Below are 12,681 nucleotides of genomic sequence, written 5' to 3' on the forward strand. Positions count from 1 at the left end.
ATATTCAATGCAATGTCCTATTCTCTTAGAATTTTACACATTTTCCCTAAGCATATCCACATGGCTTCAATTCCTACTTATATACTAATAATAACTATCAAATTTGCTTTTTCACACTAGGTCACTCTTCTGACCATGAACTCCATCTTTACCACCTCCTATTAATAAATGCCCATGTAGATTACACAAGCAGTTCAAACCTAATCTGTCAAGACTGAATCTTTTTATTTCCTTACCCTCTTCTATATACTCTAGAAAGTCAGGCTGAATCCTCATTTTTATTTCTTTTCTCTTTCTTCTTTCCTCGTCCCTAATTCTGAAATCTGATCCCCTCCCCTTTATTTCCACTAGTCATGACTTTAGTTGAGATCTTATCAATGAAGTATTCATGTGGCAATACATAATACGATACAAAATTCAAAGAATATAAAAGATTATTCATAAAAAAGTAAATCTCCCTTCTATAATATTACTATCTAGTATCCTACCCCTACCAAACCTTCCATACCTCCCCACCAAGCAGCTGAGTATTCTTCCAGAAACTATTAGAATTTTTTTTTTTTTTTTTGAGACGGAGTTTCGCTCTTGTTACCCAGGCTGGAGTGCAATGGCGCAATCTTGGCTCACCGCAACCTCCGCCTCCTGGGTTCAGGCAATTCTCCTGCCTCAGCCTCCTGAGTAGCTGGGACTACAGGCACGCGCCACCATGCCCAGCTAATTTTTTGTATTAGTAGAGACGGGGTTTCACCATGTTGACCAGGATGGTCTCGATCTCTTGACCTCGTGATCCACCCGCCTCGGCCTCCCAAAGTGCTGGGATTACAGGCTTGAGCCACCGCGCCCGGCCAACTATTAGAATTTTTTAATAATAATCTTCCACCTTTAGTCTTTTATCTTTAATCCATCCTCCCTAAACTGCAGAACAGTCTTTCTAGAACATAAATCTCTAGGTGAAGAGCACATGGTGGCTTAACAGAGTTGTAACTTAAGCTTACACTTCACCAAGCCAGAGGGAAATAAACTAAGATCAAATTTCAAAATCCTATAATATGCAAATATAATTGAGAAGAAAATCTCTATTTTATTATCCTAAACTATACCCAATAATATCTTTAGCTCACTGCAACCTCCACCTCCCAGGTTCAAGCAATTCTCCTGCCTCAGCTGGGATTGCAAGTGCCTGCCACCATGCCTGGCTAATTTTCATATTATTAGTAGAGACAAGTTTTCACCCCGTGGGCCAGGCTGGTCTTGAACTCCTACCCTCAAATGATCCACTAGCCTTGGCCTCCCAAAGTGCTGGGATGACAGGTGTGAGCCACCATGCCTGGCTAGCATTCAATTCTAAAACAAGTACAATTTATAAAATTAAAGAGTTTATTCATTCTAAATAATAATTATACCTTTGAACACCATTAACTGGATTGACAGTTTTTCTTTAAGAATTCAGCAAATGTTAACAGAATGTAAAAATTTTATGATAATTAAAACTTCAACTAACAAAAACAGCTTTAAGACTTGGTGAGCAGTATTCATTATAAAATTTTATTTAACAGTAATAAGGAGATAACTGACAAAAACTCTCACCAAACCTGAGTCGGGCTCCTCTGAGTCCTCTTCTCAACCTTAGGCCTGACCTTAAACTGTCATTGTCCTGCTGAGTCCCGTTTTAGCAAAAATCTTGCTGAATCGGTTTAGTGAAAATCTCTCACCCTTGGTTATCCAATCACTTTCTACATCTGACCAAACTTCTCATTCCTCACTATGTTATTATCCTCCTGTCTTCAGCAATAATCTTATAGTTAGCTTAGCAAGAATCCCCTTGGCCTTGATGTTTCCTCAGTAATTTTCCAACCACTCTTCTCATTTTGTTCCTTGGATATAAATCCCTACTTGTCCTTACTATATTCAATGTTGGGCCTGATCTCTCTCTACTACTACAAACTCCCCACTGCAGTTCTTCTTAAATAGTCTTCCTTACCATCTTTAAGGAGTGACAAAATAATTTTTTTTCAACATTACATAATTTACTACAAAACGGTGACAAGTTTTGCCAACGACATACCAGAAGATGGCACAAGTTTTGATAGTTAAATATCCATTTTTGTGACTTACCTTAACATTCTTCAGTCCCTTTTCAAAGAGGCTAAGCATTTCAGAGAGTTTATTGTCAGAATGTACATTATAAATGGTCTGGCTGCGTTGTTGAAGCAAACCAATAATGTATTCATTTTCAATCTGCTCATGCATTTTGAACTCCTTGAAAGTAGCATACAAAGACTGCAGAAGAGCACGGAAATCGTTGTTGTTGGAAAAATTGGTTTTAGAAAGCTGAATAAAAATTTAAAAAGAAAATTGTAATAAATACATGCAAATATGCACAAATAAAAAATATTCAAATACATCCCTATTCACTTTTGTACACACTATGTTACTTCCTTTACATTTGGTTATATTAAAGTACAAATAAAGGAAATTCACAAATTAACAAGTTAGAATGGTATAATAAAAAGTTCACTAGGCCAGGAAGATGCTGGTTTGCATTGTGAAGGGCTTGGTGATACAGAAAAATGATGCGTGCATAAATCAGTTTCATTAAATAGAAGAGATTAAACCAGGCCCCTTCTAAATCTAAAATTGCATTACGCTATATGTATGCTAAATACAGGCAAGGGTGAAATTTTAAAGAGGGAAACTTGATTAGGTTAAATGCAACAGACAGGTAGATGAAAGGGGAAAAGCTACTAACACCATACTTCCTAGACTTGCTTTCTAAAGTATCTAGTATAACTAAAATGGAATGGAGTCTAAGCTGTCTTATTGCCTGTTCTCAGCAGGAATAAATAGTCTGATGACACAGCATCAAAACAGATGACACAGAAGCTCCTAAAACAAAACTATTCCTACTATACATAACAGAATTAACTATCTTCTATAAAAGGCAGTATGGATTAGGCATTAAGAGTCACTTACAGTGAACCAGTTCTAAAGTTAGATTTCTCTAGGATCGGATACCAATTCTACCATAATTTAACTGTGTAACCCTGGGTAAATTACTTTTCTTTCTTAATATGTTAGTTTCACCTTGATGTTAAATGGGTATGATAAAACATCTGTAATTCACATGGTTGTGGTAAACGTGTTTTGGATAAACGTCAATAAACGTTAGCTAGTATCATTTTGAAAATGAAATATTCATTTTTATAAATTCATACATTTTTTACTCTATACAAATATTTACTGAATAGCTATTATGAGGTAGGCACTGTTCTTTGGTACTTAGGATATATCAATTAAAAAAACAAAGATTTCTTGACTTTATGGAGTTTCCATTCTAGTGAAGACAAGTAAGACAATGAACAGTTAACTGCAATACATAAGTAATCTAGAGCAAGGACTGGCAACTATTCTGTAAAAGGACAGATAATAAATACTTTAACTTTTGCAGGCCATGTAGTCTGTAGCAATTATTTAACTCAGCTGTTGCAGCACAAAAATAGTCACAAACAATGTGTAAATGAATGAGTGTAGCTATATTTCCACAAAAATTTATAGACAGTGAAATTCAAATTTCATATAATTTTCACGTCACAAAATACTATTCTTCTTTTGATTTTGTCCAACTATTTAAAAATGTAAAAATGATGTTTGGCTCTTAAGCCACACAAAAAACAGGATAGATTTGGTTAAACCCACATTACAGATTTTTTAAAAATCATAAATGCCCCATAAACAAGATTACAATAAAATCCATTAGAGGCTAATCTCTGCAAATACTATCATGTATCATTTTTTGAAGAAAAAAAAATCTTAAAAATAGCCTTACTAGTAGAAGCAAGATGCAAATCAAAAGAAAGCATTAATGCTAGATATTGTTTTCTTAATGGCAAAAAGTAAACACAGTCAGCCTGCGTGGGGATGCAGAAGCCATAGATTCAACCAATCGTGGATTGAAAATATTAAAAAGGCTGGGCATGGTGGCTCACGCCTATAATTCCAGCACTGTGGGAGGCCAGGGCGAGTAAATTACCTGAGGTCAGGAGTTCGAGATCAGCCTGACCAACATGGTGAAACCCCATCTCTACTAAAAACACAAAAATTAGCCGGGAGCGGTGTGCACTTGTAGTCCCAGCCACTCGGGAGGCTGAGACAGGAGAATCACTTGAACCCAGGAGGTGAAGGTTGCAGTGAGCAGAGACTGTGCCACTGAACTCCAGCTTGGGCATCAGAGCAAGACTCCATCTCAAAAAAAAGAAAATATTGAAAAAAAAAATAAAAATTTAAATAATATAACAACTATATACATAGCATTTTCACTGTATTATGTGTTAAAAGTAATCTAAAGATGATTTAAAGCATATGGGAGATATGTATAAGTTACATGCAAATACTATGCTATTTTACATAAGGGACTTGAGCATCCATGGAGTGTGGTATCCATGGGTGTCCTGAAACCAATCTCCCACAAAATAGGAGGATACCAAGGGAACTGTAATGCCCTAACATGAGTTAAGAAAAAAAAGATTTTAAAAGACATATAAGAAATTTTGCATATATTCTCATTAGACTATTAGAAATTCTTTTAGATTTACTAACACATTAAGGTAAAGATTAGTTTCATGCCACAAACTGAGAGCCGTATTAACTATATAAAGAGACTCTAAATTACAGATAGAGTCTATATCCAGTTAATTTAGCACAGTAGTTAAAAGCACTCACTCTGGGGCAAGATTGTCTAGGTATAAAGCCATTCTGTCAGCAAGTCATTACATTTATTTGTACCTCAATTTCTTCATCTGTAAAACAGGGCTAATAATATTAACCACCTCACAGAATTCTTATGAGGATTCCTTTTGCTCTGTCACCCAGGCTGGAGTACAGTGGCAACATCATAGCTCACTGCAACCTCAAACTCCTGGGCTCAAGTGATCCTCCTGCTGGCCTCAGCCTCCTGAATAGCTGGAACTTCAGGTACAGTGTGCACCACCACACCCAGTTACTTTTTTTATTTTTTAGAGACCAGGTCTCACTATGTTGATCAAGCTGGTCTTAAAGTCCTGGCTTCAAGCGAACCTCCTTACTCAGCATCCTGAGTTGCTAGAATTATAGGCACAAGCCACTGTGCCTGGTTACCTGTGATAATTTAATAAGTTAATATAAAGAACACAGAATATAAGCCCTACCTAGGCATCTGTAAGCCTTATTTAGTAGGCTTTTCTGTTATTAATTCTGTATTCAGACCAAAATAAAATATCATTAGAAAGAAATTGGTACAGCTATTATGGAAAACAGTATGGAAGTTCCTCAAAAAATTAAAAATGTAATTTTCATAAGTTCTAGCAATTCTACTTCTGAGTATATGTTCAAAGTAAATAACATTGGTATTTCTAAGAGATGTCTGCATTCCCATGTTCAATGCAGTATTATTCACAATAGCCAAGATATGGCGCCAACCTGAATGCCTGGCTTGCCCACAAATGGATAAAGAAAATGTGATATATACAATGAAATATTATTCAGTAATAAAAAAAAAAAGAAATCCTGTCATTTGCAACAACATAGATGAACCTGGAAAACTGGTAAGTGAAATAAGCCAGATACAGAGGGACAAATAGTGTATGATCTCACTTACACATGGCATCTAAAGCAGAACTCATAGAAGCAGAGAGTAGAAAGGTAGTTGCCAGGAGGTAGGGGATAGAGAAAATGGGGAGATGCTGATCAAAGAACACTAACTTTCAGTTCTAAAATGAGTATGTTCTGGGGATATACGGTACAGTACAGTGACTATAGTTAACAATACTGTATTATGTACCTGAAATTTACTGAGAGTACATCTTGTGTGCCCTTACCACTCCCACACAAAGGGTAATTACTTGTGGTGATGGATGTGTTGATTAATTTGATTTCAGTAATCATTATACAATGTACATGTATATCAAACCATCACACTGTGTACATTGAATATGTACAATTTTTATTTGTCAATTATACCTCAATAAACCTGGGAAAAAATGATCAACAGATCAACAGATTAAATTACATTCTTGGTGGAAAATATAAAACAGTTTGTACAACAGGTTGAAGAAATAAGATTTTTAATCTCTATTAAATCCTCAACACATTTGTTGATTTGATGAAGTGAAAACAAAGCCAAAAAATAAATAAATAAATAAGAGCAACAGAGAGAAAAGTCGTTAAAGATAATACCCAACTCAATTTTTCTCCACATGAAAAGTGCAAATGTTTTTTAACCTGGTACCTAAAGTTAGTAAATTTAGCAGTTAAAAGAATAACCAGAATATACACAATTTAACTTTTTTGAAATCTGTATATATGAATAGTTTTTAAAATTTCTGTTTGCCTTCACATATAGACTTTATTGAGAAAAAAATAACCTGAACAGTAATAATTTCTGGTACATACTGAAGCCTACGATGTGTGAGGAACTACACTAGTGTTGTTATATATTTAATTCTTAAAACAATCTAAAAAGTAGGTATTAAAATCCTAATTTTACAGACTAAAAACAGAGGCTCAGTAAGAAATTTTACCCCAAATCATTCAACTAGTAAACAACTGAGACCAAGTCCCTAAAACTCTAACATTTATCACTTTTCTACAGATACAATGTTAGTCCCATTCATAAAGATACCTTTTCAGATCTAAGAGAGTAAATTGTCTGAACACTTGCTCTAAAGCAACAGTTCTCACCAAGGTAGTAATATTGCCACCCCCTCGCACCCATTCCCCAGAGAGAAAGGGAAAGATCTGGAGGCAGGTTTGGTTGTCACCAATGGAAATGTACTACTGACACCTAGTGGATAAAGGCCAGGGATGTGGTTAAACATCCTACAACGCACAAGACAACCCCCGTAACAAAGAATCAACTGCCTCAAAATGTCAATAGCGCTTTGGTTAAGAAATGTTGCTCCAGAAAAGTGTTTTTCAAACACTGTTAACCATGACCTTTAGTATGAAATACAGTGCAATCCAGATTCACACACATCACAAACACTTCAAACAAATCTCAGGAACAATATTTTCCTCTCTAATCTGTAACGTACTCTAAAATTTACTTTTCCATTTAAATTTTTAATTCTGTTTATGACTCACAAAATAGATTTATGACTTACTACTAATAAGCCACAGGACACATTTTGAAGAGCACTCTTCTACAGTAAAGTATGAAGGCTCCTAGTGACCTATAAAGTTATATACTCTGATGCCTCACAAATTCAACAAAGAACTTATGTTACACATAATAAACAAATAGTAACATGGTATCGTCCACATTTTAAAAGGATTTATAACTGATTTTCTTTTTTTTGTTTTTTTCTTTTTTTGACAGGGAGTCTCACTCTGTCAACCAGGCTGGATTGCAATGGTGAGATCTCGGCTCACTGCAACCTCCGCTTCCTGGCTTCAAGCAATTGTCTGCTGCAGCCTCTCAAGTAGCTGGGATTACAGGCGCCCGCCACCACACCCCGTTAATTTTTCTATTTTTAGTAGAGACGAGGTTTCCCCATCTTGGTCAGGTTGGTCTTGAGCTCCTGACCTCGTGATCCACCTCTCTTGGCCTCCCAAGGTGCTGGAATTACAGTCGTGACCCATCAAGCCTGGCCTATAACTGACTTTCTGTCTCAAACATTCTACAATCTAAATAAACTATGAAAGCCTGATTTCAAACTGATTATCAGAAGTGGTGTGTCACTTAAAGACAATACACTATGATAAAAAATAGATATGAAAATAGCATAACAAAAACACAAATGTTATTTCCCCAAATACATTTTTACTTTGTCTACCTATCTGAACAATTCTTTAATCAAGAGAGACTTATACTCAGTGAAGAAATCTTAGTATCTGATCAAATTTAGAGATGGAAAAAACGATGACCCACAGGTAAACTGTTTTGCATAAAATCTTAGAGCTACCAATAAGTAGCCGAACTAGTAAGGTAATGCAAAACCCATGGGCTTCAGAAAGGAAAAAAAATCCTAAGATTAAAATTCAGGCTCTCCTAATTACTAGTTGAATGAGTAGGGTAAGTTATTTAACCACTAAGACTGTTTTCTCAACTTTAAATGACGGATAATACTTGTCTTATAGAGTTCTTGTGAAAATTAAAAGAAATAATGTAAGCATGTAGTAAGAACTCATTAAATTCCCTTTTCCTTCTTCTGTAGCTCACAATTCAATATTTTCTCCACTAAGCTAATCTTCTCAAATTGTTACAGGTATGCAGAGAAATGGGAGCGGGGTGCGGCGGGGGAGGAAAACTGACCATAAAACTATATTCATTCGTTTTTTAAAAAAGAATATATTCAAATTACTCTAAGCTTCTTCCCATTTAACAGTTTCGGGTCATAAAATATTCTATCTGTATAAAATGATAAAAGTAGATAGCACTTTTAATACCCTTACCTGAAAAATTTAGGCACACCTTAAGGCCTCCACCACTTGAGTTTTTAATAACTGGTTTATATACAAGCCTGAGAATCTCTGAACTAACCACATCCTTACAACGACCACCTACTCTTCTTTCAGAAATCAATTCAAAGAGACCACTCCTGACACTTTAATGTGGAACTGACCATGTAACTTTCTTTTCTCCCACTATACTCTATTTGGATTTCTATCCTAGCATAGATGTTATTACATACTGGACTATAAATTTTTTGAGAGTACAGACCACATGTCACGTTGCCAACACAAGCTACTACAGAGTAGATGGTGGAAACACCAATGCTCACTGTCATAATTAATGGAGTTAACCTTGGAGAACTGGAGAAAAGACTGAGACACTGAAGTAAAATGGAAAAAGGATGTCATTCAATATAAATATTTACTAAAATCATCCCAGTTTGAAAAGATTCAGGGAATTAGCAAGAGAGTTCTTAGCACACTCTTACCAAAAAAATAAGAAACTACTATAGTTTAATATAAAGAAAATTAAACTAGGAATCCTAACAATGACTTGGGTTTCCATCTGGATCTACCACTAGCTGCTTATGTAACCTTGGCCTAGCTAATCTAGGCCTGTAACTCCCCAGCTATAAAACAGAAATACTTTGTCTTTACATAACTCAAAGCACTGTTGTCTGCATAACAAAGGTGAAAAACCTTTCCATAAAACTTTTTACAAATGTAAAAAGAAATCCATGGGCAAAGTATTAAATCAGGTATTACATAGCAATATTTAAAATGGCCTAACACATATATTTGTCAGCATTTGAAAATTTGTTATTTTATTTTCTTATCCTAACTAATCACCTTTATACCTAAAAAATAAATCACGTCGCCTAAGAGAACTTGGGAGTGCATTATACTAACTACGTTAAGCATGTAAGTGGTTTACTTGATGCTAGTAAATAAATGGATGCTCCTAAAACATACCGTACTTGAGAAGTTCAATACTGAAAATAGAAACTGACTTCTTTATAATAACTGGGCATTCAGAGCCCAAATTTGAACTACAGAGTACAGTGAAATAACTATTTTGTACTTTTTAAGTTTGAGTATAAAAACTAGTTTGCTTTCATTTTGTATAGTTTTATTGTAAGCTGTGTTTGGTGGGATATCCTTAGTCTATACAACCAAAAGATGATGGCAAAACTTGAGATGACAAATGAATAAAAACAAACAAGGTACTCTTCCTTTAATTCCTTTAAAACTACTGAGCCATTACAAAATACTTATTTTCCATTCTAGCTCTCAAAGGACATCCTGAGAGAGATTTCCACTGGCTATCAGTATCAAGAAGAAATCTGGATGTAAAATTCCTACGCAGTTTTTTTTTTTTCCTAAATCGCCTTGGTTTGAGTTCAGAAAACTGGACTTTTAATCTTCTTGATAAACATATACAACAATCTCATTAACTATATCTAATCAATTCAGAATTAGTAATAATTTTGACTTACACTATGTCAAATTGAAAATGCTTTATTAAACTCACTATGCAAGTGGGAACATTACTGAAAAGAATCTTACTTGACTCAGATATTTTGTTAAAAAAAAAAAAAAGCAACTGCATTTTCAAAATTTGTTCAAATATTCTCAACCACCAGGAAGAGACACATAAAGAGTGACTAACTTCTTGAAATTTTTAAAATAAGGCTTGTTAGCTGAGTCTTCAAGTAATTAATTGTGATTATTTTAGGAGGTCACAATCATCTAGAAATCAATGAAAGCTACAAACCCCCTAGGAAATGAACGCATGCACAAAATGTTCCATATAATTTCAGGTGATCCTAGACTACCTCTCCACAGTCTAAACTCGAGAATACCTTGGATTCTGTTAGTCTTAACTTCCACTTTTTATTTTTGAGATCTATTTTTTTCTTTCCTGCTATTAAGAATGGTGTCTGAATGAATTAAATTCAAATGCCAGAGAGGATGAAAACACTACAATACTGCTAACTAAAAAATTCAGGGATATACCCTTTTGCTTAATGGCTTAACCATTCCAAATGCTTCTCCTGCTAAGTGATTCTCACCCTCAGCTGCACACTGCACTCAACTGGAGAGCTTTAATCATTTATACCTGATGCCTAGGTGAAATCCTAATTTTAGTGACCTAGACATCAGGACTGCTAATAGTTTTTAGGTTCAGTCTAATAAGCAACCAAGGTTGTAAATCATTGTGCTAGATAGTGCTGGTGTTTCCAACTACATGTGAATTGGGTATTTCTAAATTTTCAGAATGGAGGAGGGAGAAGATGGAGTGCTAAGATTTGAAATTCAACGTTGCTGCTTTAAATTGCTGGTCTTCAGCGTGGCCTAGCAGTGAACACCCTGGGCATCGTCCAATTGCCTGGATGAGCTATGAGACACCCCTCCTTTCTGTAGACAATGGTTCTGCATAATGCTATGTAATTTCTGAAAATTCCTAAAAGTTGATTTCTATGCTTAAACAAAATCATTTGAATGCTTTTAGTTGGATCATTTCTACAAGAAACAAGACTGCCTGAGGTTTGCAAATATCCATGACTTTCACCAACATAAACTGACAAATATGTGGAATGTTAAAATTGTTTAAAAATTATTAGCAAAGGGCCCTGAAACATATCCACAAAAGTGCCTCTTGAACTTATGCTGCACCAATTATGAGTCCAAAATGGTTCTCACAGTTGAACCAACTTTTCCCGAGGCCCCCTTTATTCCAGCCCATGTAAAGCATTCCAAGAGAGAATTGCTGTCTTATAACAAAATCTACATCCAGTAAGTATCCAGGGCAATAAAAGTTGCAAGGAAAACGATAATGACACATGAAGAGTGAAGGTTCTTTAGTTCTAAACTTGGCTTTTCTCCCAAATCAAACCAGTGAAAAAAACGGGGGGTGAAAGGAGTCGGGTAGCCGGGAGACGCTGCAGTTCCAGCCAGGAAGCCAGCGAGAGGTTCCGAGGATGGGAGGGTGTCTGCACAGAGAACCCCGAACAGGCCAGGGGGGAGTGAAGGGGACGGGGACAACTGCCCGGTGCGGATGGGAATCCACCGCAGGTGGCCGGCCGGGGCACGGAGGGCTTCGGGGGAGGGAGGGCCGCTCTCCTCAGAGGCAGCAACGGGAGGCCCAGCGCGGCGCCAGGGCCGGGAGTAGGGCCAGTGACCCCGGCAGCGCCCCTCCTCAGCTGCCAGCCCTCAGCAGGGGACGCCGCCCGCCCCGAGGGCACGTCCGAGGCGACGGCTGGGCGGGGACGCCGTCTCTGCTAGGGCCCCGCAGCGGGCGAGGAGGCTGCGGGAGCTAGCGGCGCTGACAGCTGCGCAGGCGGCTGCGGGCGCGGAGGCGGCCCGGGGCTGCGGGCGCGGCGCAGGCCAGGCCGCCCCAGGGACCAGGCCCGCTCCCCATCTCCGCCCGCACCGCCCAGAGCGGGAGGCTCGCCGCTCCGTTACCTTGTCGCAGTAGAGCCCCACCAGCTGCTTCATCCGCCAGTGCGGGGCGGTGAAGACATCCACTTCTTCAGGAAAGGGCGCCATCGCCACTGCCTCAGCCTCCGCCTCAGCAGCCGCGGCCGCCGCCTCTCCATAGACACCCTCGCCGCGGGGCAGAGGCGGCGCGCCCCCTTGCGCATGCGCCCGCCCCGTCGGCGCGCGCGCCCGGTCCTCCTGGCCGGCGGGGACGCGGAGGCGCGCAGGCCGCCGCCATGCGGTCTCCGCTGCCCACGTGACCGGGAGCGCGCAGAGGCTCGCGCCTTATGCCTTCCGCCTCCCGCCCCAACTCTTGTTTATTTCTTGTCCTCTTTATGTGCCGCAGAAATAGCCAAAACCTTTTCTCTGTTTGTTTCACCACATGAAAGCACAATATATGAGGGTACGGGAATGTCGTTTCAGTGGCGCTCTCGTTGTTTCTCCAATTGCTGCCCTGCTCGCTAGGCCTTGAGGCGAGGCAGCCAAACACAATGGCCGCGGTCCGGGCCGCGGGCTCTGCCCGTGCCCAGGCCCCGACGCCCGCTTGGCCTGGGTGACCGTTGCGTACGGCCCGGCCCTCCAGAGCTACCCTTTGCCTCCCTGTGATTGGCCCGTGGTAGACTTTTCGGCCGCCTGGGCCGAGCGCAGACCACCCCGCCCGCCAGTTAAAGGCCCGGGCCTGGCTCCCGCCCAACAGTTGGTGAACCAGGGCTGGGGGCTCCGGGAGCTTCGGTCCCGGGCGGCAACCCACGGCGGGCGCGGAGCCAGGGTGCG

At 39.1% G+C, this 12,681-nt stretch overlaps 1 protein-coding gene across 2 annotated transcripts in view; it reads right to left on the bottom strand.

Moving 5' to 3' along the window:
• Positions 1 to 12,046, bottom strand: part of FBXL5 (F-box and leucine rich repeat protein 5) — a 44,380-nt gene extending 32,334 nt beyond the window's left edge. Inside the window, exons 1-2 of one of the 2 annotated variants that reach the window (XM_021668220.2) lie at positions 11,893 to 12,046; positions 2,116 to 2,280 (exon numbers count right to left, since the gene is read on the bottom strand). In XM_021668220.2, coding sequence (XP_021523895.1) covers positions 2,116 to 2,280; positions 11,893 to 11,976 — 249 coding nt within the window. In that variant the 5' untranslated portion in view covers positions 11,977 to 12,046. Of the gene's footprint in view, positions 1 to 2,115; positions 2,332 to 11,892 lie in introns of both variants that reach the window. The other variant, XM_021668219.2, reaches the window with a different exon arrangement.
• Between the last annotated feature and the right edge of the window lie 635 nt (positions 12,047 to 12,681).

This window comes from Aotus nancymaae, unplaced genomic scaffold, assembly GCF_030222135.1.
Source record: "Aotus nancymaae isolate 86718 unplaced genomic scaffold, 86718_ANA_hifiasm-v0.15.2.pri h1tg000006l, whole genome shotgun sequence".
Lineage (NCBI taxonomy): Eukaryota > Metazoa > Chordata > Mammalia > Primates > Aotidae > Aotus > Aotus nancymaae.